Source organism: Daphnia magna, linkage group LG8 (assembly GCF_020631705.1).
Source record: "Daphnia magna isolate NIES linkage group LG8, ASM2063170v1.1, whole genome shotgun sequence".
NCBI classification, from domain to species: domain Eukaryota; kingdom Metazoa; phylum Arthropoda; class Branchiopoda; order Diplostraca; family Daphniidae; genus Daphnia; species Daphnia magna.
This window is the reverse complement of record NC_059189.1, coordinates 10,403,656-10,427,128: the sequence shown is the minus strand read 5'-3', so window position 1 is coordinate 10,427,128 and position 23,473 is coordinate 10,403,656. Positions and strand designations below refer to the sequence as shown.

The 23,473-nt window shown below is 39.9% G+C and overlaps 3 protein-coding genes, 2 long non-coding RNA genes and 1 other non-coding gene across 34 annotated transcripts; 4 read left to right on the top strand and 2 right to left on the bottom strand.

Annotated features, from left to right (window-relative positions):
- The first annotated feature begins 201 nt into the window (after positions 1–201).
- LOC123475525 lies at positions 202–2,170 on the top strand. 2 transcript variants are annotated; one of them, XR_006650758.1, is made up of 4 exons: positions 202–612; positions 1,498–1,685; positions 1,765–1,939; positions 2,048–2,170. It is a non-coding gene; the product is annotated as an uncharacterized LOC123475525 (long non-coding RNA). The 2 variants fall into 2 exon arrangements; XR_006650757.1 differs by lacking the exon at positions 202–612 and adding an exon at positions 1,017–1,367.
- On the bottom strand, positions 2,054–4,023 carry LOC116929201 (compound eye opsin BCRH2). The gene is made up of 6 exons (XM_032936354.2): positions 3,828–4,023; positions 3,522–3,731; positions 3,371–3,425; positions 3,121–3,273; positions 2,607–3,030; positions 2,054–2,521 (listed from the first exon to the last, which is right to left on the bottom strand). Exons 1-6 carry the CDS (start codon positions 4,021–4,023, stop codon positions 2,396–2,398), a joined length of 1,164 nt encoding a protein of 387 aa, XP_032792245.1. The 3' UTR covers positions 2,054–2,395.
- Positions 3,619–6,403, top strand: LOC116929216. 8 transcript variants are annotated; one of them, XR_006650754.1, is made up of 8 exons: positions 3,619–3,752; positions 4,283–4,398; positions 4,464–4,556; positions 4,618–4,916; positions 4,977–5,499; positions 5,564–5,707; positions 5,770–5,840; positions 5,921–6,403. It is a non-coding gene; the product is annotated as an uncharacterized LOC116929216 (long non-coding RNA). The 8 variants fall into 8 exon arrangements; XR_006650752.1 differs by lacking the exons at positions 4,283–4,398; positions 4,464–4,556; XR_006650751.1 differs by having other exon boundaries at positions 4,283–4,916.
- LOC116929203 (compound eye opsin BCRH2) lies at positions 6,121–8,317 on the bottom strand. The gene is made up of 5 exons (XM_032936356.2): positions 7,932–8,317; positions 7,612–7,821; positions 7,500–7,537; positions 7,242–7,411; positions 6,121–7,135 (listed from the first exon to the last, which is right to left on the bottom strand). The coding sequence occupies exons 1-5, from the start codon at positions 8,128–8,130 to the stop codon at positions 6,595–6,597; spliced, it is 1,158 nt and encodes a 385-aa protein (XP_032792247.2). The 5' UTR covers positions 8,131–8,317; the 3' UTR covers positions 6,121–6,594.
- A 2,702-nt stretch (positions 8,318–11,019) lies between these two features.
- On the top strand, positions 11,020–13,034 carry LOC116929200 (compound eye opsin BCRH2). The gene is made up of 6 exons (XM_032936352.2): positions 11,020–11,181; positions 11,259–11,676; positions 11,782–11,883; positions 11,970–12,075; positions 12,149–12,572; positions 12,649–13,034. The coding sequence occupies exons 2-6, from the start codon at positions 11,268–11,270 to the stop codon at positions 12,769–12,771; spliced, it is 1,164 nt and encodes a 387-aa protein (XP_032792243.2). The 5' UTR covers positions 11,020–11,181; positions 11,259–11,267; the 3' UTR covers positions 12,772–13,034.
- Positions 13,035–14,274: 1,240 nt separating this feature from the next.
- Positions 14,275–23,353, top strand: LOC116929211. 21 transcript variants are annotated; one of them, XR_006650734.1, is made up of 24 exons: positions 14,275–14,404; positions 14,483–14,652; positions 14,720–14,880; positions 14,952–15,251; positions 15,314–15,411; positions 15,586–15,699; positions 15,844–16,410; positions 16,473–16,758; positions 16,839–16,994; positions 17,062–17,446; positions 17,508–17,618; positions 17,678–18,073; positions 18,152–18,307; positions 18,363–18,991; positions 19,114–19,192; positions 19,258–19,576; positions 19,643–20,188; positions 20,251–20,634; positions 20,846–20,888; positions 20,955–21,383; positions 21,455–21,615; positions 21,698–21,781; positions 21,839–22,873; positions 22,936–23,353. It is a non-coding gene; the product is annotated as an uncharacterized LOC116929211 (transcript). The 21 variants fall into 21 exon arrangements; XR_004397670.2 differs by having other exon boundaries at positions 16,839–17,227; positions 17,313–17,446; XR_006650733.1 differs by having other exon boundaries at positions 16,839–17,446; positions 22,936–23,084; positions 23,138–23,353.
- The last annotated feature ends 120 nt before the right edge of the window (positions 23,354–23,473 follow it).

The window sequence follows — 23,473 nt, the reverse complement described above, 5'->3', positions numbered from 1 at the left end:
CATCCCGACTAATTGAATAGCGTCTGCATCTGTTTCGCATATTCAAACACGAACAAATAACTTCTTAAGGAAGTTCAACGGGAATTTCTAATTTAGGTAGATAAACGATTCTGACTGACAGACGTTGACAGCGTGTAGTCGACGAACTAGTCATCCGTGACCTTTCACGAAAGACATTTGGCTCCCTGCCTCTTTAATGGTTTCATTTCAAATCATACAGTGTAGATACCTGACTTCGAAGTGGTATCGCTAAGCTCTTTTGTTTTTTGTTTTTTTTTTTCTAATTTTTTCAATGGCAAATGTCAGACGGGTATTAATAAACGACACATCCCCTTTGAAAACTGAAGCATACAGGGTCTGCCTAAACGAAAAGGTCAGCCTAACATTTGATCAGATTATTTTCTTTGCCTCTTAAGAAAGACGGTATTAAGGGCTTCTCACTTAAACTCGCACGCGTTCACGACCAAGTTAATGGGGACGAACACAAAGGATGGTTATAAATTAAGCGATCGTTCAACCGCCTCCTTTCAGTCGTCCTAATGGTCCGTTCCCTTAGAGTCGCAGTCAGGGTGTCCAGCAGTTTCCATCTCACCTCTCCCAGCTTTCATGCAGGTAAACCTATGGCAGAATCATTTTGATTAACACAGAGGTTCGTCAGACTTGAAAACTATTATTTGATTCTGTTCAATATTACATTTCCTTGGAGATCCAACACCAATGGCTACCTAACTTTAAAGTGTCTTTGGACTGATTCTGTTTGGTTATTCGTAAAATACTTAACGCCAACCAATGCCAATTAGAGCTTAAATCACTGTCTGTTTTGTGCAGAGCATTTTACTTAGAATGCGATGCAAAAGGTTGGACACTGTAAATGGCAACTGCTGAGAAAAACAAATTGGTTGTATTGAATATATATTCATTTGCTTAATGAGTGGGAGGAGAAAGGGAAAGGGTTCGCAACGGCCTTTGTTCCATTACCGCCAAATCTCAAACAATTACTGGGATTGCAGCATTTTCGTTCTAGGAGGATGGGAGAGGATTTTTTCTTTGTTCTCTTAAACCAAACAACTTTTACGAACCCTTTCTCTTTTTCCATCCACTCCTTATCACCCTGGGTCTTAAAACTGAAGATGTTCCGTTTTTTGAAGGAGAAAAGCAGCATTGTTTAATCACACGTAGCTATATCATCATCAGTTGGCATTGGCATCGCGCCATGGCAGTACGAAAGGTGACAACGTGTCCATTACCAAGATGGCATGTTCCGATGACTAATGGTCGTGTTTAGTGTTCGAAGAACAGGCTGTACTTTGTCAGGCCAAAAGAGTTGAACGTAGTGAACGTATATTTGTTGCTTTACTTGTTACTTGGTGAGTTCTCTTCAAATGTATTGTATAGTTTATAGAATGCTTGTTGACTATATCTGAGTAAGAATAATTGTGTTACATTTGCTTAACGTGGCCTTGTGTTGCTTCTTTGTATTTTATATATCACCCCAAGGTCAAACTGGAAGGGTGGATCAGTGGACTCCAGTCAGTCGAACGAGGATTATGTGCATTCGTGTGTGTATAAGTGCACACGGACGTTCCAGTAATGCATGGCTTGACATTACATAGAACATTTATTTATGTTTTTGGTGCTTTATAGCAGAAAACAATTTTATGAAAGATCAATAGTAAGGGAAGGTAGTAAATTTAAAAATAAATTCATTCTAGTTTGAGAATCAAACTGAATTGTAAAACTATCTCTTTTTTTTTCCTTTTTCAGATTCTCCTGCAAAGCTGATGTGTCCTACACAAGACAGAAACCTTAAAAATGCTTTGAATAGCCTACCAAACAGAGCTCCTTTGGAAATGAAAAAGCATCCTGTGCTACATGAAGAACACTAAATGCTATACTATGTTGGTTTGAGCAGGATTTCCATGGCCCTCAAGTGCAAAAGGTAATAACAATGATATTTTACATACTACAAATTTCGACAACAGGAAGCAAATTCTTTGTTTTCCCGTAAACTTTGACTGGACACGTGCATCACGTAATGATTGAAAAGGAGACGTTTTTAACGACATGCTGGGTTTCGTATATTTCATATCTCATTGTATCGCTATTAACACGCCAACGACATTTTCATAGTAAGCTTTGAAGTTAGCGTAGACAACTAACAGATTATGACGTAATAGTTGCAATATTTGTGGGATTATATTCTATGCCCTATGTACGAGAGAACAGATTTTAAATTAGAACTGAGGTTTACGATAAAAGTTCTATTTTATGTAAGCGACAATAATTTGTCTAAAGTTCTTTCTTCAGTGTTCAGTGTAGTGGTTTTTTCTTGTTCCAGGTGCGCCGGTCCCAACCCAACAATAGACAATTTTCAAAGAGAAGAGTATCGAAATGATCAGGCTTGAGTTGTTGCGGAAGCTTCCGTTTTCGTAGAGCCAGTCGATTGGTTGTCACCGCCATGTTTGCTGGGCTTTTTCGTTTCGACCACAATGCAGAGCCATGGATAAAGCTCTTTCAAACACTGCAGAAGGTACATTAGATTGTATTTCATTTACCCACCATTATTTGTTTGTACGTTTCTATTTTGTCGTAAGAGCCAGATTTACCTCTCGATATTTAGGATGCGAAAGAGCGTAGATGATAGGATTGTAAGCGCACGAGGTTTTGGACAAAATGACGGGTAGTTCGCATACTAGCGGAGTTATCCTAGAAACGTCTCCCCAAGTGCCCAGCATGCAAACAACGGCAAACGGACTCCAGGCCATGATCCACAAAGTGACGTTGATAATGGCCACTTTAGCGATACGGATTTCGGCTGAGACGGCCTGCTGGTCGCTGTTACTTCTCAGCGAAGTGACATTCATCTTTTTGGCTTGTTGACGTAATTCATCTTCGTGGTGGAAAACGGCACGAACAATGAAATAGTAGCAGCAGATGATGATCATGACGGGAATGACAAACATGACGGTGAAACACGAAAGAATGTGGGTCTTGTTGTTCATGTCGGGAGTTACTCCGTCAAAGGAGCATCTATCGATCGAGTTTTTTTTCGGGGGGATCGGAGAAAAGCGATTGATTGTAGAAGTTGTTTCTTATTTTGTTAACTAGAAGTAATCTTACGTTCCGAGCATTCCGTCCATGGCGTAGTATCCCCAGCCTACAAGTGGTGAAACGGACCAACCTAAAGCCCAGACCCAACCGAAAGTGATGAACATGATCGCCTTGGAGAAGGTCAATGGAGCTGCGTTGAATCCCTTAACGATGACGTTGTATCTGTATGACATAAAAATGTTTAAAGTTTAACATATTTGTTAAATTTTCGTTTGCATTAAATTCAGGTTTTATCTAATGATGTTGCTGGGATACGAACCGGTCGTATGAGATGAATACCAAAGTCGTAATCTGGCTGTAACCGCAAAGAGCACCTGGAAATTAAACGTGAGAGACACTGGTAAACTAGTTTTATGCATACGATTAGAGAAAAAAAAAATATAATTTAAAATTTTCATGTTCCAACCAACCGCAGAAAGCGTGAATCTGGCAGCCGAGATCGCCGAATTGCCAAGGGCCTCCTGTAAAGAAGTTGTAGACACACTCCGGGATGAGTGTTATCATCAGCAAAAAGTCCGAAACGGCCAAGTTCATCACAAGCATATTTGCCGGTGTTCTGAGCGACGGGAAGCTTCCCAAAATTCTCAACACCATCCAGTTGCCACTGATGGCCACAACACCTTTATCGTCAAATGAAACAAGTTAGTATAAATAGAAGACGCTTGTCAAGAAATTTGTAGGTTGACAATCGGTGCTAAAATTAAGAAGGGTCGCACCAATAACCGTGTACAAGAGCCCGAAAAAGTAGTACATCATGGGGTGGGGGGCTTTCTGGTTATGCCAGTGAGGATGCAGGAAACTGCGGATCTCTTCCGGAGCAAAGTTATAGATGGTGAAGCTGTCCGGAAGAGACCATGGGTTGTATGGTTGCTGTTGGGCCATGGCCGTAACGTTGGAATTACTGAATGCCATCTTAATCTAGTCGTCCTGAATCGAAATGAATGGGAAAATTTCAACTGCTCTTACTTGGTTATTAATCAGTAGATAATGTTATGGATTAACTAGTGAAAGATTTGAGGTAATTGAAAGTTTACTGGGTGAAGGCTGCTTAGTTGTTTTTGATGGTGAAGATCGTTAGCGTATGACTGTTTGATGTGCTTGTGACCTTACACTTCCTTCGACGACTGCCACAACAGTAACGCCCTAACGAACGCTCACTCCCTTGTTATAGGTTGTGAAGATGATGGGCTGAGAAGTGTGAATGTCTTCACCTTTCGGTGCGGATTCTCTTGCATTCCCGCCCTAAATTTAATTAGCAATGATTAAGGTGTTTTCGGCTACTCCATGGTAAAAGTAAATGACCTTTTTGAAATTGGATTATTTTTACCATTGCTGATGTTTTTTTATTTGAGGCAAATCGGCTTAGACAAGTCATTTGGTCAGCTGAACTTCAGCTGCCGTTAAAGATGACAGACTTGCATTCACCTGCCACTCTCTAACCTTTCGTAATGGGATCTTGTATACATGTCTTTTATTATTCATTATCCTTTGCATTTCCTTGTGTAGGCCTCGTACTGATTGAACTCCAAGAGTTTTCTTTGCTTCGTCTTGACATCTCCTAAGCGCCTGCAAGTACAGGTTCACTGCGGGTGGGGGATCAATGGCATCAAATTAGAATAGACTTTTGCCCTATAGAACGACTGTTGCGACTGTGCACTACAAATAAGGTTAGTAATAACATGTCCGCATTGGGGCTTGAGCATCACTTTTTTATAAAGTGGGCAGTTCCCCGTTCGACAGTTTCCAGTTGCCGCTCATCTGCGTGGAGGGGCATTGATGCTCGGTGCCCTCTCAGTAACGTTTACGTAAGCAAAGGTTAACGTTCTTTAATATCAGAGTTTTATCTTATTCATTCTTATTTACAGCCTAGACATACTGTACATTGGCAAACAGTGTGTTTGCGCACAGTGTAGCGAAGAGTTATTATTTTTGGAACAGCATGGCGTATGCGATGGGAAATTGATCAAAAAAAGATTGGTATCATGGTGGGCTATACAATTTTCCAGTCTGGTAGCTTCGCTTCGATACGATTCATCTTTAACCATTGCTTACACATTTGATTGTTGATTGTTTGTTTTTGTTGTTGTTCAAGAACTTGGGAGTTTTGTTTACTTAGATCTACCTGAATTGGGAACGAGCTTGAGCTTTCAAAACTTCTTTTAAAGATCATTGTTTTTTTTTAATTTCATAGCTGTATTAGACTACTGATGTTTTATGTCGTGTTTATCCTTGTTCTATACCAGCCCACTTGTACCACTGACAAGATGATGATCAAGAATGGCTTGTTGCAGGAAATGTGCGTTGTCTGTCACATTACTGGTACGTGCATTATTAATGAGCGCGGATGAGGTGAACAGTTTTTGCCAGACAATCTGAACAGAACTCCAGGTAAGTTTGCAAACAAAGTTGTCACGACATAACCCTAACTAAACTATTTCGCATCTTTGTCTAGGCTGCTTGCTCGAGTTCTTTTTAAAATTTTATTAGATCGCCTGCTGCAAACTGGTTTTAATCAAATCACAGTTTAGCAATAGGTACAATTCCAACCGCATCAGAGCCTTTGATTTTCTCAGCTGAACAAAACTGCCTAATACAGGTAAGCTTACAACTCAAAATGCTTTTGGCTTTTGTCTTTATGTGAAGTTGAAATCTTTGCAGGTCTTATGTATTCTGAGCTGTGGTTTGCCATCACATAATGAGCACTTAAAAGATGATCATACAAAAATCAGGTATTTGATTTCTTTTGCTGTCGCTGCGAAGCGCTAGTTTGTACTAGTTTGTTAGTAATGTAATTTTTGTTTCCTTACAGCTACTGAGGCCATCTATGTCAGGAAGTTGTCGTGCTTTTCAGCATTTCAACTGGCAAAAATGATCCTGCTTGCACATCATTGCAAACGTGCAACTGAATGAACTCAACTCTGGAATGACAGGTACCGAGATTTTAAACAATATTATATCACATCAACTTGACTTTTGTTAGAACGAGGAGATGGAAGAAGAAAAATGGCGTTTTCAATGCTTAGGTTGAAATGTATTGGAGTCTTTTCTGCTGACATTCATACATGTGGTAAGTATAGACACATAGAAAGTGTGATTACCATAGCACACTAAGAGGTGAAGATTGATATTTTTGGTAGATTATAAGTAAGGGAAGTTGTAAACCAGCCCTGTATCTTCGGATATCTTACGTATGCATCCATATGTAGGCTGAAGATTTTTATTAACCTACCATGAGGTTGATTTTAGCATCAATCAATAGATTTGAAGCTGGTTATTAGGTTTGCACTTAAAAGGTATTTTCAATGTATACAGCTACGTGTGACTTTCTTACAGATTCTGTGTCCATCACTCAATCTTTAGGCGAAGATTTGACTTGATGGTTTTCACATTTGTATATAGAAGGGTCTATTATAGCTTACATCTATATTCACTTCGTCCGATTTCTGTTGTTGAAAAATTAACGTTTTTCACAGGGTAATTCTTTTAGGTGCTCTCGGAAGCCTGTGTTTTGGACGAGCTAATCGACTGAGTTTCCCCACCTCGTTTACCACCTTTGCTGTCGGGGACGATGCAAATCCATGGATAAAGTTCCTTTAAGCACTCTCGATATTTCGGGTGAGATAAGGCGTAAATGATTGGATTATAAGCGCAGGATGTCTTGGACAGAATGATGGGCAATTCGCTAACGAGCGGAGTGATTTTGGACGTGTCGCCCCAAGTGCCCAGTAGACAGATGACGGCAAACGGCGTCCAGGAGACCAACCAAAGCGTTACGTTCATGATGGCGATTTTGGCGATACGGATTTCGGCAGAGACAGCCTGTTGGTCGGTATTACTTCTCAGCGAGGTGACGTTCATCTTCTTGGCTTGCTGTCGCAGTTCGTCTTCATGGTGAAAGACGGTTTGGACGATGAAATAGTAACAGATGATGATGCTGGACACGGTAAGTACGTAGTTGCTGACAAAGGCCGCCATTAGGTAAGACTTATTGTTCATTGTCGTCGTAACAGCATCGAAAGAACATCTGAATGGTAAGAAAAAAATTTATATAAACCGGAAAATAAATACAGACCCGTATGAGGTAAATACACGAAAAAGGTTGTTAGTATTCAGATGAATTGTCAACTCACGTTCCAAGCATTCCGTCCATGGCGTACAGACCCCATCCCAATAGTGGAGCTATAGACCATCCTAGGGCCCATATCCAGCTGAAGATGATCAAGATGATGGATTTTGAAAAAGTTAAAGGCTTGCCATTGAAACCTTTGACGATGACATTATAACGATCCCAGCTGATAATCTGTTTGTAGAAAAGAAAGAGGAAACAATGATACAGTTAAAGAATGTAAACTATGCATACAGGTGTGTGATAACCAACTGTGACTTACGGTCAATGTCATGATCTGGTTATAGCCAAAAAGGGCACCTAGGTGAAGAAGAGGGAAAAGAAAATTATCAGGTGAGTAAATAGAATATTATTAACATAATATGATGCGTTACCACAGAATGAATGGATTTGACAACCAAGTTCTCCGAATTGCCATGGGCCTCCCAAAAAGAAATTGTAGACACATTCCGGGATGAGAGTAATCATCAGCAAAAGATCGGACATAGCCAGGTTCATGACCAACATATTGGCTGGCGTTCGCAGAGCCGGGTTGCGTCCAAAAATCCTCAGTGCGATTATGTTACCACTGATGGCAATGGAGCCTATATTATGAAAAGCATTTCAACAAAAGCATGAAATAAGGAAGAACAAATAAAATTAAAAAAATAAAATTAATAATGGCAGCATGGTCAGACAGCAAAACAACACTCACCCATAAGCAAGTAATACAATCCAAAGAAATAGTAGAGCATTGGATGAGGTGATTTCTGAGTGTGCCAGTGAGGATGGAGAAAACCACGGATATCTTCCGGGGCAAACGCAAAGACAGTGAAGGTATCTGGCAGAGACCACGGATCGAATGTGGTACGCTGCGCCAGAGCCGTGGCTGTCATTTCGACTGAATGATTCATTGTTTCTTTCGTATCGTCAAAGGGATTGAGAAATCAATTCACTTGTGCTCAAAAACAAAACAGAAAACAAGTTTGTTTCAAAGAAATAAATAAATAAATGACAATTTCGAGCAACGTGCTGGAAAAATGCCAACTTATTTGTTTATTCTGCTATCGCTGATGATAGCGAGCACAATGGTTCTCAACCGACGTTCCCGTGCCTATAAATATATGTGCACAATTGGATACTGTACTAGTGCTGTGTAATTGGATTTGGGATAGATCTAGAGACTAGATGCCGTTCTTCGTTAAAAGAGCTTTATCTTCGTCGAAAAGACTTCTTGGAAAAGCTTTGAATGCATGTGTAGACATCCCTGACAATGCAAAGAGTATTAAGCTTATTATAGTTCAGCTTCAGACCATCTTAAACTTCCTAAAACATAATGGAAACCCACATAAGAGATAGTGTTTCTTTATGTTTTCGAAATTGTTTGCTAAAATATTGCCAATGCATTTGGAGAATAAAATTTTCGTTCCTCTTTGCTCTCTGCTGGACAAACTTGAGGAAACTTCAATTGATCTATTTTGCATTTCATTTTACTAATTGGATCAGATTTTTAGTTGGCATAAAAACTACGTTGTCAAAGGTCGTCTCTGTTGGGTTAGTTAAATGGAATTCATTAATACTGTTGAAGTCACGTGAGATATATATGCAATTATGCATACTCACAAATTACCGCCGAAGCTCATACTTTTTTATCTAGTGAGTGCCATCTAGTGTGCTACCTAAACTACTACAGCTCAGCAAATATAGCAATAATGTAACTCCCTAATGCTTTAATCGATGAAAATGTCCTAGACAACTGCCGCTGCGTGCATACTCCGAGATCAACTGACTTTACAGGGTTATCAGCTACTTAGTCAAATCGGAATTGGCTCTGCAGCGTAATCGTATAATCTGAAGCCTTTAAGCAAACGCCGAATGTAAACCAGATTATTGGGCTACAGAGTGCGAAGAATTCGAATGACTGCATTTCAAATGATTCATATAGAACAAAACGACTTAAAGCTACGTAGCTTGTGCTACACGAAGCCTTTGGCAGTCTGTAAGACATTTTTAAAGGTCGCGAAAACACAATTTCCGGTTTACACGTACCAGCTTGGGAGAGACAATTGGCTTAGGAACTCGTTGGCAAATCGGATTAGGAATCGCACCGTGCTTTTTATGGTGAGGGTGGGGATTTTCTATATAGGACTGTGTTTTTGACACCGTTCGTCACTTGGTAAACAGAAGGAATGAAAATGTCCTTCCCAGAGACGAGTCATGGCCTATTTTTATGCACATGACTGGGTAACAAGGTGGCGCTGTATTGCATTTTTCAACTTGAATTGGCTCATCCGTCAGGTTGCAGTGTTTTTTCTTTTTGACAGTATAATTCTCTCCGGTTGGCAGCAGTCACACTGGAACTATTTATGGCAAAATCAGAGCTTTAATAGCTGTAAAACCTGAAATCTTTTCAGTCTTACTCGAGGTCTATGGGTTTATTTTGTAGGATGCCATATCGTAGGGTATCTTTTCCGTCTTTTCATTGTGAGATAACGCCCCCAACAATAGACGAAAAAATAGTGTATTGAAGAAAGCATTTTCACCCCTATAAACTAGGTAGACATACATTTGTCTCTTTAAGCGAATCTTTCTATGGTAATTAGAAATTTCTAGCTAAAGGTTAGGGGTAGTATAGTCTACTGCCAATAAAACTGCCTTTCTAGCGAAAAAAAAAAAAATGTATTCGGAACCATCAGTCAAATGTGTTTATAACAGGTTAGTCTTATCGAATTCCAATTCAATACTTAAAGCCCCGAAAAATAAGCCCGACTTTTTGTTTTTTAATCAATAGATAAAGTTCTAAAAAAACATGATTAATAGATTCAAATTGAACTAGGATCAGGGTTGCACAGAGCCTTCACGCCGCCCGAGACAGGGCCTGATTGACGCCCACATGACCTGTGTGGATGCACAGTAGGCCTAGTATAAAAAAAATATATAACGGACAAAATGTCCCGTTCGACCCCCCTCCCCCTGGGCGGGCCTGACTAGGATTACGAATATTGACTTCTTTCTTACAAGAGAAATAGTTTTGGAGTTATTTGAATTCCATATGGTTACGCTAAAACAACATTGATTCCGTTTATTCAAAACTAAGCCATTCACCGGGAAAGCTGATATGTTTACCTCTTAACTAGTACTGGAGGTCTACAGGCCTTCGTTGTGCGATGTTATAATGTGTATTATCTTTTCATTGATCACAAAACGTCTCATGCAATACACACCAATCTACAACTATCGATATTAATACATTGGTACTATGCTTCGCAAGCCTTTTCAACGAAAGGTTTTGACTAATAGTACACTCCAATGACAATCTCACTCTCAAAACCAAGGACACCATATTCACAAGCAGTCTTTAATGAAGGCGATCTACGAACGTGGATTTGCAGCTTAGTACAATGGTATTAGTTTTAAATTTTGTTTCTCTTTTTAGTAGGCTGTGAGTATTTTCGTTAGAAGCTTGGGGGTTAGATTTCAATTTTCATCGCCATTCAGGAAAACCTATTCTATCGAAGGATGTGTTTCTTTCCCCGTTTATGACATGAGACTGGACGATCATAAATTTTCCTGATTTACAATGAAATTCTCGTAACAAAACTGGAATTTGATAAAATGTTAAATCTACAACAGATTTTGTTTTTGACATCTCACGAGCATACACGTAGGATACTAATGAATTTAAGTTTTAAAGATATAGACACCTTAAAAATTCAACTAATTAAATTGTGTTCTTTGTCGTCGAGCGTTCTAAACGTCACAGCCTAGACGTCAAGTTTCCGTGTGAATGTAAGTATATAAGGAGGCCGTCTGCACTCTGCAGTTCATAGCGTCAGTCGTCAAAGCTCTTGCTTTCGAGGTCGCTTCTTCCGCCGAACTGCCTTCAAGCATTACAAAGTCTTTTTCCGCCCGAAATTATCGCTGAATTCGATTTATCTTCATTTGAATCTAAATCTAATATCCAGGTAAAAATTTGACGTAATTTCTTTACAAATTGTGTTTTTCACAGTGCTAATTAATTGAAATTGCAATGTATGTTCAGTTTGAAAAAATGGCAAACTTGACTGGTGATGCTGTGGTGGCCATGGCCCAGAAGCAGGCTTTCGATCCATGGGCTTTGCCCGATACCTTCACCATCTATGCCTACGCCCCAGAGGACATTCGCAGCTTCCTTCATCCTCACTGGCATACCTACAAGGCTTTACACCCTGCTTGGTATTACTTTTTGGGATTAATGTACTTGGTCATCGGTACTTGCGCCGTTGCCGGTAACGCCGTCGTTCTGAAGATCTTCAGCCGTTTCCCAGCCCTTAGAAGTCCCGCCAACTTGTTGGTGATGAATTTGGCTGTCTCTGATTTTTTGTTGATGCTCGCTCTCTTCCCCGAATGCGTCTACAATTTTTTCCTTGGGGGTCCATGGCGCTTTGGAGAAATGGGCTGCCAGATTCACGCCTTTTTGGGTACGTTTACTTAATGCACACAATTATATACTCGTTTTGTCATAGCTAACCACGTTCAGATGTAAAGTAATTGATTACTGTTTGTTCTCGGATTGCACATACCAGGCGCTTGTTTCGGATACAACCAGATTTTCACTTTGACCATGATCTCATACGATCGCTATAATGTGATTGTAAAGGGATTCAGTGGAACTCCACTTACTTTCAGTAGGATACATCTTCATTTTTTGCTACATTTTAGAACAAGCAGCAGGCAAAGTATCTTTTGACATATTTTTTTTCCCGAAATGTAGACCGCGCTGTGACAATAATCACGATGAGCTGGATTTGGGCTTTGGGCTGGTCAATCTGTCCCTTGGTCGGTTGGGGAGCCTACGCCATGGATGGTATCATGGGAACGTCAGTATTTCAACTTATGACCTCACCTTCATTTTAAATTGCCTACCTGTATTGTGTGTTATTCTATCAACAGATGTTCGTATGACTACGTGTCCCAAACCATGAATAACAAGAGCCACATCATGGCCGCCACTTTTGCCAACTACATCCTGCCAATTATGATTATTGCTGGTTGCTATTACTTCATCGTCCATGCAGTCTTCAAGCACGAGGAAGAACTTCGCGCCCAGGCCAAAAAGATGAATGTCGCTTCTCTTCGTAGCAATACCGACCAACAACAGGTGTCGGCCGAGATTCGCATTGCAAAGGTCTCAATCATGAACGTATCGTTGTGGTTGACTGCATGGACACCTTTCGCCGTTATCTGCATCATGGGCACCTGGGGTGATGTCTCCAAGATTACTCCTTTGGTATCTGCTATTCCTGTGATTTTGGCAAAAACATCTTGCGCGTACAATCCGCTCATCTATGCCATCTCTCATCCTAAATATCGAGAAGTATTACATTACATACTTTCCTTTAGATAGTTTCATTCACGCTCTGCTATTAACTGTTTGCCCTTCTCATTTATAGTGCCTCAAGCAGATGTTCCCCTGGATGTGCATCGTCGAAGAGAAGAAAGCGATAGTCGATAATCAATCCGTTATCTCAGAGAAAACTGAAACAACTGAAATCGTCAAGTGCGAATCAGCCTAAACATTGTGAGCATTGAAAATGGTCCTCTTCGGTAATAGTATAGTGATGGGGTTTGTTGGTTATCAGACGGCTATCACTTTGAATGACGACACTGATAATCGATCTAGACCCAGCGAACGTGAACTTTACCAAACAACTTATTATGGATTTCTGTTTTAATATCCTGTCTCTTCCCAAATATTTTGTTGAAATTTTACGTTTTTCTCAAAAACATTTCTGTATTTGACAACGAGAAGCTGCTAAATACACTTGAATGCAAAATATTGAATCTTTATTGTTTGTTATGAGGGTTGCAGGTATAATTTTGTCTTTTGTGTGCCTGTCTTGCCAGAGGTTATTGCGCGACGTGACTAGGGCTCGGCCCTGGTTCTCGAAAACCCGGGTTACCCGCGGATCGTCGCTAAAAATAGTCGCCCATCGGCGATCCGGGTAGCCTATTTGCCAAGATGGGTAGCAGGATAGGCTGGGACGGTTTTGATGGCTAAACCGGGTAAACTCACCACCATCTTGAAAAATGGTGGCTTGAATGGCGGAAAGTTTTTTAAAAAAAGGGAGTGAAGCAATAAAAGTTTGTTTCCAGGCTGAGTGTCATCTTGTGGTGAAAGTTGAAAGCGCGTGGGTTAATTTCGGGGTAAAACCCGGGTAATCGGGGGTAAAGTCAGAGCTAACTGAGTTTGGAAACCAGATAATGGAACTTGTTTCGAAATTGCGTTACCCACGTTAAATCCGGGTAGGTAGTAGGCACAAAATCTCAAGAACCCTCACCCACCGGATTCAATTTTTTATCCGAGAAGACCTACCCATTCGCCCAAATACCTACCCATTGGACGCGGGGTCAAGCCCTAGGCGCGACTAGGGCTCGGCCCCGCTTCGATCGGGTAGCTTTTTGGCCGATCGGTTAGGTCGTTTGGTTTTCGGTGCGGTTCTATCGGGTTTTGGGGGGCTTTTTTCCTACACATGGACATTTGGGTCGACTTCCAGGTAAATCCAGTGCAAGGGAAAGAAGCTTATTGGTTCCAATTTCCAAAAACCCAGTTTATTTCCTCGATTACACTGTTTCTGACCCGAATACCCTGACTTTTGCCCCAATTCTTACCCAGAAATTTTATTTAAGCTTGAAATTCAGGTAATTCATCGTATTTTTCATGGTTTCGTAATTTGGTGCCACGCATCCGCCATTTTTTCAAGATGGCGCCGGGTCTATCGGTTTCACCGGGTATTTTGAACCGAACCGAACCATTTGAAAACTACCTACCCGGGTCGTAACCGATCGGCTGTTTTTCGGGTAGGTCGGTGCGGTTTTGGGGGTTCAGGTAATCGGTGCCGAGCCCTAGGCGCGACACGTTGGTTAGTTAAATGATAATTATGAAAATAAAATAAAATGTTCACATCACAACTTTTTTTAATGTTCAGTTAAAAATGAAAAACAAATAGTGAATCAATAAAGGGATTTATAAAATATTCATTGTCCTCAATGACGGCAACGTCTTGATTTCCCGCATGCTTTTCCCTTTCGCGTTGTTGCGTGGTCGCTAGTTGTTCGCGCTATTTGTTAGGGGGAACACCACGTATTATAACTCTCGGTATTTCACATCAAGAAGCCATAGATTGGGTCAAATTGCACGTTTAACAAGTACTGAACTTTCACTGAGTTTAAGATTGAATAAAATGCAGCTGATTAATCCATTTTATACAATGGTTATTATTCAAGGATTTAAAACCTATAGAAACAAAACAGTCTTGTGTCTGGAACCGGGTCCAACGTAATAAGTATGGCGTACAATGACATTTGATGGTGGATAACGTTTCAAACATATTTATTATGAACAATAATGTGTTTATTTGGGAGAAATGGAGCTGGTAAAACTCACATCATGCAGGGTAAATATTTTCTGAAATAATTTCCATTTGTTCCTTCTTTCTCTGGTATTAATAATTCTCTCAAAAGGTTTTCCCTCCATACAGTTTGTATGTCCCATGAATTTCATCACCTTTCTCAGAGGGAAGGGAGTGTTTGGCAAACACTGTTTGCTGCGTAGCTCAGCTAGGTTTGGTGCCACATCTGCTTATGTTGAAATAATTTTCAACAATGATGATAGACATTTACCAGTGAGTTAAGTGTACCAGTTAGTGCTATTATGTAGATCTGGGATGGCTTAACTTTCTCTTATATTCAAAAGGAAGAATGAAATGAAGTGGATCTGAGTGAGAAATAGCATCAATACTTGCACAATGCAAGTTGGTAAAACAACTATTCTAAATAATACTTTATTCTAAATCTTTCATCCAAATCTGGTTGATACTGAAAGAGCAGCGCCGTCAACAGCTAACTGCAAAACTTAGTCGGGAGGCTTTATTTTCTTCCGTTTTGCAAATAGTTGTTCACGCTCGGATTTGAAAAAAAAAAGAAAATAACTTAAACGTAAAAAAAAAAAAAAAAAAAGATCAAGAGCCAAAGATCGACAGTACAGCAGCCATAGGTGATAGATGATATAAACAATTTCTTAATTAAAAAATTTATATTTCAGGTTATTGATTGCAGAGTCAGTGAACAATGTGTGGAATCTGATATGCTAGCCCTTGAAACCCCAGCTGCCCTTCTGCCTCAACGAGACTATGAAGCAATTATAATTTCAGGAGGTAAAGATTGAAACCAAAAACGAATCACAGACATTTTTTAGTTGGCTTGTTTGCTTAATGTTATTGTAACACTTACACTTAACTTTTGGAAACATGGAAGTGTATACATATGTTCAGGGTCAAGTAAATGAAATGGTTGAGCCAAAAATGAAATTTTACATTACTTTTGAACAGGTCCCAACTCAGTTTACGCGGCGGATGTCCAGCTATACGACCCAGCAATCTTTACTAGCGGTCTTCCATTACCTGGGAATTTGTTATGCATGCAATTACTCAATAAGAAATTAGGTAACCAATAATGTTTAATATCAGTTTTTTATTATTCAAATTCTTTCACAACAGTATTTTACATGTCAGAAATAACAATTATGTCATAAAATAATTAGAATTATTTATTATTTTTTTTTTTTCTGTCCATGTGGAACGGTGGAGAAAAAAGATGGTCACGAAGATGGGCAATTCGAGATCCAACATCCAAGTAGAAACGAGTGCCCATTTTTTAAGGCTTAGAGACTGGGTCAGTGTACATCGCGTACTTGAACGTGGAACGGTACTGCGTGGAGGTCATGGTGGAAATGGGAGGAGCCAAAGGTACGGCGTGGAAGTCATCTTGGAAATGGGAGGAGCTAGAAGCCGTGGAAAATGCCGGAGGCTGGGTATCCTGTGGAATTGATTCCGAAAATCGTGAATAATGTGCTAGGATTCGCCGTGGCGGAAACACCTAGAGGCTTCAATCAGCCAGCCTGTGACGGAATGGCCGCCTTACGCGAAGTTGCGTCTATTTCGTGGAGGAAGTTTGAACTCGATTTACAACAAGATATCGTTGCGTTTATATTTGCTCCAAAGCCCGGTTTGGATGACGCTAGTTAGTATCCAGCACATCACTGGCGAGGTACTCGAAGACTGTGTCTTTTTCGAACATGAAGGAACCCTGTACATGGCTTTGGCCATACAGCTTGGTGCAATGCAGTATTGTCGAAATTCCAGATTGCAATGCATGTAAATTCTTTGTCATTTTTTACTGATTATCTAATGGATTTATTTCACGGTCATCATTGCAGAATTTATGAGGGGTTAGGGACCACTATGGATATGAAGCACGCTTTTGCGGCTCCTGAACTTAAGAAATATGTGTCCTTCAGTCATCCGATACTGGTCCCTTGGGGCCATTTCACATAGATTCTTCCTTTCGTCTGAGTCGATTTACTGATGCGGAGGATTCAGAGTTATTGGAAATTCTAAACATTGACCCGGATTGAGTGTTCCAGTTTGATACTTCTCTAACGGAAGCTCAGTGGTGCCTTCTTCCAGGAGGATCAAATAATTCCTACATCTATTGCCTTCAAGGTATCATTTAAACTGCCCTTCATACTGTGAAACATTTGATTTGATACATACAGTATTTTTCAAATTATTGAATGCTATAGAGAAAAGGTTATTACAGTGGCAAATTCTGCCGCACGATCGGACTTCTAGTGCTGTTTCCTGGATGCACATTCAGCAGAAGGGAATCAGTGGCGGTTACGAATCGACAATTCTTTTTTTTTTCAATGCTTTTTTTTTTCAATGCTTTTAATTCCCAAGTAATCAGCTCACAAGAATGTAGTTATCAAATTAAAATACTCGTAGTTTATTATAAATGTTTTCCAGAGCCGCTTTCAGTTTTACGCATCAGATACATCTGGTCACTTTCATTCTGTTTTTGCTGCATCGGAAGACAATTTTGAATGGCCAACCTCTTGCAACTCTTTCTCGCCTAGACGGATCAAGTTCTGCCCACCTTTATGTGGACATAAGAAAGTTTTGCCATTCAAATGTTAGAAGACTTCCGCGAAGAGTCGAAAAATCGATTCTTTGGAAAAGTGCCTCATTAATTTCAATTCCCTGATTTCAAAACGTAGTAACGAGCACTATGGCCCGCGTTGAAGAACTAAAGAACAACATGGTTAATTTTAAAGACAATGTAACCGCCTACGGCACTGTCGTTATCGCACAAATGAATTTCTCTTAATCCCCTGTGATTGACACAGTTAAAGTAATTTTTTAAAATTCGCATTTGTCCACGATTTAATTGGTAGCGATTGGGCTCTGTTTAGGTGTTGCACTAATTTAGCGAAGGATTTGTGAAACCAAAAGAAATTAAGGGCGTTGAAGAAATACTAGACATCGCAGCAAAAAATTTCTGGCTAGAATCCACCACTTTTACGGTGAGTAACTATTCATTCAACTAGTCAAAGAAACGGATATAACGGCGTCATGTTTATAGGGTCGTATACGTCTCAATGGTGCATTACTGCATTATTAACGGTTGGGATTACGATGAATTTTTCCGTCAAGCATGGCGCTACTCTTCATCAGAACATACTGTTCTTTATCATGTGTGGATCGGAGGTCTTAAAGCTGAAAATGTTTAGGTTGGTTCACTATTGGAGGATCACTGCCCTCGCGTTGGCTACTGAAATCCGGAGAGAAAATAAATGGAGGTGCTGATTTGGTTAGTTTGGATGTCCGAGGTAATATCGACGTTGGCAATAACTCCATCAACGGTGTAGCTGTGGAGGATACATTGCGAAAGAATGCCTCATATATCGTCATTCAAGGGACGAAATCATTTTCCGCTATCGAAGTTAAAAACAATATTACAACCAGCACCGTCAATAAGGTTCGCTACATTACATTTGAATTTAATTTTCTTTGTTTTAACTAACAATGTGTCGCAACGGAAAAATTGATTCTACAGAAAAGCGAGAAAGAGCAGAATTTCACCACATCGGTGCGGATCGTCGGTACTGTACAGGTAGTTGAAAGCTTCCGCAGTGACTGGATTAACGGAATAAACGTGTACGTGCTCCCCGGAGTACTCGTTGACAAGAATGCCCACCAAATCGGAATAAAGGTAGTGTCAATCATAAATTGTAATCAGTGCAGTCTGATAACATTTGTTGTTAAAGGATTTGTCCATTTTACTGGTCCTTTGCTTGTTGACGATGCTGAAGTGGATTCTCTAAACGATCTCCTTATCAAAGATTTATTGAGCACCTCGGGCCAGCAAACTATCCTAGCGAGTATTGAAGTCGACGTCCTAGATGTCCAAGGAAACATTGACTGTCCAGATATTAATGGACGAAATGTGGATGACTTCCTGTACACTGATGAAGATGACACACGCATTGTGCTGGGTCGGGTATGGATCTCAGACGACTTGGTCATGGAAAACGGAAGTTTTAACAGAGTGGATATCATCAAGTGGTTGGATCCACCGTCTTTGCGGATAGATTCGAACATTAACGAAAAACGGTGATGAAGCCGCACACGCTGCTCATGTCCAGAAGATCTATACGATTGATCTTTCAAATCTTCCCCAAAACTATTGGACAAAATCAATAGACCAATCGATCCTTGTTAACGTTCGAATGCCCATTTGAAGTTGGAATGAAAGAAAATATTACTGCTCGGACCTTCATGGAACGCTTCCTCGATCGTGATTTCTTCTGACGAGAACCAACCAGACGTTCAACGTTGAAGTGTAGTTGACCGATGATGTTACCGTACACGGGGATATGGTGATTCGCGTTGCCAAGTAGGAAGGAGACTTCCATATCTCTGGCATTTAGTTAATCAATGTTTAACGTTCTTTGGGTTTTAACAACGGCCTTTATTTATTTTTTTTTTTTTTACTTTTGGACTTTATTTTTTGAGCAGCTAACCATTCACGGAAACCTGGCTGTAGAGGAGACGTTTAATAATCTGAACATTCCGCAAGGCATAACTGATCCATACGGTAACAGGCATTTTTGACCATTCATTTTGAAATTTTCAATGTTTTCATAGCTATTTTTTCTACAGGCAAAGTGGCACAATCTTCACATCCAACGTCACCATTTATGGCGACGTCGTCAGTTCAGCGGGTTATGTCATCACACTGAGTATGGAGGCTGGAGTTATGCTGGATGATTTTGTTGCAGCTGCAGCTACGATAGACGAGGACGCAACCATTATTGAACACGTACATTTTAAGCGACATTCAGAAATGGATGATTTGCTCAACGAAAATTCACTGAACGGCTGAGATGTCAACGATATTGTTTCCAAAGGTTTAAGAAGAAAAACTTTGGATTTCGTACAGTGGCCATAGATTACGATTCACGGTCACGTAACATTTAGGGTATTACTTCTCATTTCATTTTTAAAAATCACTTTTTGCACGCTAATGTTAACCTGCACAACACAGGACTCGTTTGAAACGGACACAATCAACAGCTGCAAAGTTGAAGAATATTTAAGTCAAGGAGTGAATATGACAGACCCCAAAACAATCTCTGGAACAAAAAAAAAAATAAACACGCCATCTTATCGCTGTCGAAAAGGAAGTCACTCCAGGCTTATTTAATGGCGGTCATCTGAATTTCTCAATGATGTTGACAGTCTCTGATAACCAGACCAATACTGGCGACTGCATCTTTGATCATCTGAAATCCGAAATATCAAGTTGCGAGCTACTAACGCGCAGAATCTCACCGATTTTGTCCTGATAGCTGGCACAAGTGATGTCCAACCCATCACTGGACCGATGGATATTCAGCGCGTCACTGGTGAAAATTCACTTAAAATTGAAGACCATGTCCTGGATGGATACAACATTACAACCTAACTGAGTATCTCAATGTAACGGAATTAGCTCATCTCGACAGCTTGTTGGGTTGTCCATCCAAAATGGATCGTTATTGCTTGACCAGCCCTCGGAAAACAATCCTGACCTTGCTACAGTATCACTTAGGTACTTCATTTCTTTGTTGGATAGTCTCAGGGATTTCTAATTCCTTATCTTTATTATTTCAGAGCCTTACGAAAAGACAGAGCCCAAGCTGTTACCGGTAATTCTAGATAATGCCTATCTAGTTAACTACGCAACCTGGTATGCCGTGGAAGAGCCACCTTTGGCTACCCCCCTTTCCACGATGACTTCTACGCTGTATCTTTGGCTCCTCCCATTTCCACTATGACTTCCACGCCGTACCGTTCCACGTTCCAAGTACATGATAGACACTGACCCTAGAGACTCGGCAAATGGTATTGCTGACCCGTGGTAACAGCGTCGACCAGGTTGCAGAAGGCTTGCGTTGCGTCGCAAAATGTTCGCGTCGTATTATTTCCGCAATTGCTGATACTGACACCGTCTTTGCAGAGTCCAGTTCCATCCTGAAGTTGATTTGACTGAAAACGGTATGTTGGTTTCCTTTCCATTGAGTTTCCATTGAGTATCTGTTTTCAAATAGTTAATGGCACTATGATTTAATACTTAATGAATAGCAGATCCCTTCAGTCTTTGTATTGTGAACACACATTGACCTGTAGTTGTTTACCTTTTGTGCACATTCTTTGTCGGCTTTAATTTACCCAAGTAATCTATAATCACTTTGTGTCTTCACTAAAGAAAAGAATTCCAGCAGCTGCTTGCTTCATTAGAGCTTATTGTGGTATGTTAGGCAATAAATATTGTAGAGTATAATGAAAAGACTTTTACCCTCTGCTTTTCCTCACAGGTGCTGTAATAGTATGTTTGCAGAATTGTGAAATTGCTTCCCTAAAGAATGTACTCAGCACTGAAAAATGAGCACAGCAAAAACGGTTGGTCGCAATTCTAGACCTCAAATGTTCAGATTTCCCTGTTATACGAGCGGGTCATGAAGGAAATGGCAAGGGTTCCTACACGGAAATGGCGGGTATTACATGGCAAGAAGAATACATCCTCGACTTCACTTCTGTGCTGCAGAAAAATCAGCAAATCTAAATCCTCATTTTCTGCCGTTCCAATGCGTCTCCGTCACTCCAATGCTTTCGACAACAGGACCACAGCAGCATTCTTCAATCTGACTACTCCTGATTGTCTTGAAGATGTATTGCTATTGCTCGTCATGCCCGGTTTGAAATTTTACAGGACTGCGTTGTAAATTGGTTTCACCTTTACGAAGGTATAACAAAAATGGCATTTTTATTTTTTAAATATAGAATTATGTTGCCTCCCTGCTTCATTGGACAGCAGATTTAGATCACATGTTTACTGTGAAAGCGATCATGCGTCTGTTACCGAAAATGGCTCTCTCCATTGGCGACATCAGAACTCCTCAGTGTGTCATTCTGATGCAGAGCTCCTGAAATGAATTGATCGTTCTGAACCATCTCAGGCCATAGCTGAAATTATAGGTCTGTCGGTTTTTTCTGCCTGTAAACCCATGATTACAACTAATTGAAATGCAATTTATTGTGGTGTTTGCAACGGTGTTAGGAAAGTGATTGCTTTTTGGTTGGTTTCTTCGCCGTCAGATGCATCAATCGGAATGGTGTTCACTTCCTCGGCGTCATTGCTCACGTAATTAAATAACATTGTGCTTTGAAAAACGTTATACTAATCTTCAATTTTTAATAGAAAACTTTGTGGTGCATTGTTCTTATCTCGAAGTTGTATCAACTCGCTAAGGCAAATCGGAAGAGGGTACTATATTTTCCTTGACATAAAGAACTTTAATGCATTAGCAAGTCATCCGCCTCCAAACAGATCAAACGAACGAGATATCGTGCCTCGTCCGGTGACTTGACGTTTGGTTTATCAAAGTAATTTCATTTCGATTTGACTCTGAAATACTTTACAGTATGGCTGGCCGATGCTTAACCATTGAGCCGTAAGTCACATTAAATAGTTCAATGTATCGCTTTGTCATTTAGGTTAAAGTACATAGTTTATACGTTCACTTAGAATTATATTGTTAAATGGAATTTTCCAAGGAAAATGCATGAATTATTGTTCACTTTGCAGACTGTATGAGCTGCCATTTAATAAGCTAAATTACATGGTTTCCGCGGGAAGTCCATATTTTAGAAGTCCATTTTGGACAGTCCAAGTCCACAGTTTAGTAACACCCGCTGATTAACTAATTCTTTTTTCTCAAGCAGACGAACTGTTTGATCATTTTTGTCATTGTCACTTACATCGCCATCTAGCGGAAATTCTGTTAGGAAAATAAGCCTGACTTTTACTTTCTGGTTCAGTTACGTGAAATATTGCTATAAAATTACATGATTTGTATTCGAAATTCAACGACAACGTCGAAAATTTAGTTCAATATGGCTTGGAAGAAACAGTATGAGTTATTTTTTGTTTAAGAAAGTCGGGCTTTCTTAGCTTATGAAAAAGTGGGAGGGTTTCAAGTTTGGTTTTAAAGCGGGTGGCGCCTTGACCACTCCTGTATATTTTCAAGACATCTAGGGGAGAAATAAATAACTCCGTAGAATTTTTTATGGATATGTCAGCTGTCATGTCAGCTGTTCTGTTTCGCATGGCTTCGGATTGAGGTTGGATGCTTAAACTAATGTCTCTCTTCTTGAAATCTTCTTGAAATTTAACCACCGATTCCGTGTGTTTGAGCTGAGTCTTGTGAATTCCATCAATGCAGAGTTGTTCAAGGTATTATGGCAAAAATTCATGTCTAAGAAACATCGTACCGAATATATTTAAAATTTTTAAAGGAGGAAGCATGGCTTGGCTTTGCTACCACGTTTTTCATCTCCTTTAGTCCAATATACCTAATTTGTTCCAAAGGCGATGCGTAAAAAAAGTAGTTTTTTAAAATATATTTCCCTATCTAAATCTCTTGAATTCTTGGAGGTGTCATCAGGTAATGTTAGAATTTATCGTCAATAGTTTTAGTTTTTGAAATTGTGCTTTCAGGTCTTTGGGATGTACCTGATGTATTGTGGTGGCCGCAGAATCATTCAATGACTTGGTTTAATCCAGGACTTGGTTTTTTTGAAGGTGGTTTACAGTTTTAATTTTCAGAGATCCTGGAGGTATCTGATGTGTTGCTTTGGTGTTGGAGTTACTCGGTGACAGAAGGGAATGCCAACAATGTTATGTTGTCAGTGTAAATAAAACATATCCAATAACTTTCTTGTGTCTTTTTATTATTATTACCTCATTCAACAGAATTAAAGGAGTTAAATAAGGTAATGGTTAATTCCTTTTGTGATGCCACCATGTGAAGTTATTTTGTTTAAGTCTTTTTTC

Excerpts from the sequence above, each read along its gene's own strand:
- LOC116929201 (XM_032936354.2), bottom strand. The coding sequence starts at position 4,023 with ATGGCATTCAGTAATTCCAACGTTACGGCCATGGCCCAACAGCAACCA. Across the intron at positions 3,274-3,370 it reads GTATTCATCTCATACGACCG|ATACAACGTCATCGTTAAGG; the intron begins GTTCGTATCCCA and ends TATGTCATACAG. Across the intron at positions 2,522-2,606 it reads CGCATCCTAAATATCGAGAG|TGTTTGAAAGAGCTTTATCC; the intron begins GTAAATCTGGCT and ends TACCTTCTGCAG.
- LOC116929203 (XM_032936356.2), bottom strand. The coding sequence starts at position 8,130 with ATGAATCATTCAGTCGAAATGACAGCCACGGCTCTGGCGCAGCGTACC. Across the intron at positions 7,822-7,931 it reads ATTGTATTACTTGCTTATGG|GCTCCATTGCCATCAGTGGT; the intron begins GTGAGTGTTGTT and ends TTCATAATATAG. Across the intron at positions 7,412-7,499 it reads ACCAGATCATGACATTGACC|ATTATCAGCTGGGATCGTTA; the intron begins GTAAGTCACAGT and ends TTCTACAAACAG.
- LOC116929200 (XM_032936352.2), top strand. The coding sequence starts at position 11,268 with ATGGCAAACTTGACTGGTGATGCTGTGGTGGCCATGGCCCAGAAGCAG. Across the intron at positions 11,884-11,969 it reads TGGAACTCCACTTACTTTCA|ACCGCGCTGTGACAATAATC; the intron begins GTAGGATACATC and ends CCCGAAATGTAG. Across the intron at positions 12,573-12,648 it reads CTCATCCTAAATATCGAGAA|TGCCTCAAGCAGATGTTCCC; the intron begins GTATTACATTAC and ends TCTCATTTATAG.